At 39.9% G+C, this 1,194-nt stretch overlaps 1 protein-coding gene across 1 annotated transcript; it reads right to left on the reverse strand.

The window, feature by feature from the left end:
- Positions 1-30: 30 nt before the first annotated feature.
- On the reverse strand, positions 31-558 carry LOC108357073 (translation initiation factor eIF-2B subunit beta-like; the record flags this gene model as incomplete). Its single annotated transcript, XM_017608167.1, has 3 exons — positions 491-558; positions 348-434; positions 31-278 (listed from the first exon to the last, which is right to left on the reverse strand). Coding segments are annotated over exons 1-3 (403 nt in total), but the record flags the coding sequence as incomplete, so codon positions are not given.
- Between the last annotated feature and the right edge of the window lie 636 nt (positions 559-1,194).

A 1,194-nucleotide genomic window follows, 5' to 3' on the forward strand; every position in this document is an offset into this window, starting at 1 on the left:
CACTCGTTTCAAGTTCACTGAGCAGCTCACTGATGGCAAGGCAAATGGAATCTTTGATGTCGTCAGCCTGAACTTGATCATCAAACTCGCTTAGATTACTCGTCGTAGTGCCGACTATAGTTTGCAAAGTCTCTTCCAAATCACTAGTGCCCTTGCAGTGGTTGTATTCATCGCGAATAATTTTTAATACTCGTTTTATCATGTTTCCAACTACAGTTTCAGTAGGATTAACTTTGACGAGAATTTTTCCCATACAGGTAACATCTTCAATGACATTTCTGTTGGAATGTGTTGAAAATAAATTGATAACTTACTACTACAGAATGAATTGCACAAAGTTACAGTACCTGACATTGTCATAATTTGCTGTGAGTAGATAATCTTGTAAGAAAACAACTGTCTTTTTGGCCAATTCGTGCGACCCGGCAGAACGACTAAATGAATGGTTTGCAATTAGCACAGGTTTCTTAATCAGACATGCTGTACTTGCCCTAATTTAATGTGATCAATAAATTTATCAAGTCCAGAAAATTTGGCCGCACAATCTGGAGAATCCATGTTGTTCTTGTTGATTACTGTCACATGAACTTTAGTGTTTTGATTCAGCAGGCTCTGCTGCTAGTTCAGACTGATGCACTTGCACCGTCTCAACTGCACCAGTCCTGCGTTACACTTGATTGCATCATCATTGCCTAAAAAGAGATAATCATGGATGGTCAAACTAAAATGTCACGTCAAGAATGCGGCAAATGCCAGGAAAAAATCCCATGTAATTGTTTATCTGCAAGACTGTAGACATGTCATTCTTGTAAATCTTTGTGGTAACGTTCGATTTCAGTAAAAGAAGCCCATTGTCATTGATAAAAAGAAAGCCAATTGACATTGATAAAAGATTGAAAACTGGCGTACCACCTCAACACCTAAACTGAATGGCCAATCCCTAATTTAATTAAGTACATGTCATCGATTTGCACTGTTTCACACAGATGAAACGGTATAAAACCTGTTTAGCGCATTAATAACTGTGGACAGTGGTCTGCAGTGAGCACGGTGACACTGCTACTGCACACATAAGGAAGGAGAGACAGGTAAACCCAGTTGCAGTGCAGGTAAGCAAGGGAATCTGGTGGCAGTCACTGTGTGTACCCAAATACGTTCAAACAGCTGCCCTATGTAAGGGGAAGGGATGCAAAG

This window comes from Rhagoletis zephyria, unplaced genomic scaffold, assembly GCF_001687245.7.
Source record: "Rhagoletis zephyria isolate East Lansing unplaced genomic scaffold, Rhagoletis_zephyria_1.1 Rzeph_scaffold_69999, whole genome shotgun sequence".
Lineage (NCBI taxonomy): Eukaryota > Metazoa > Arthropoda > Insecta > Diptera > Tephritidae > Rhagoletis > Rhagoletis zephyria.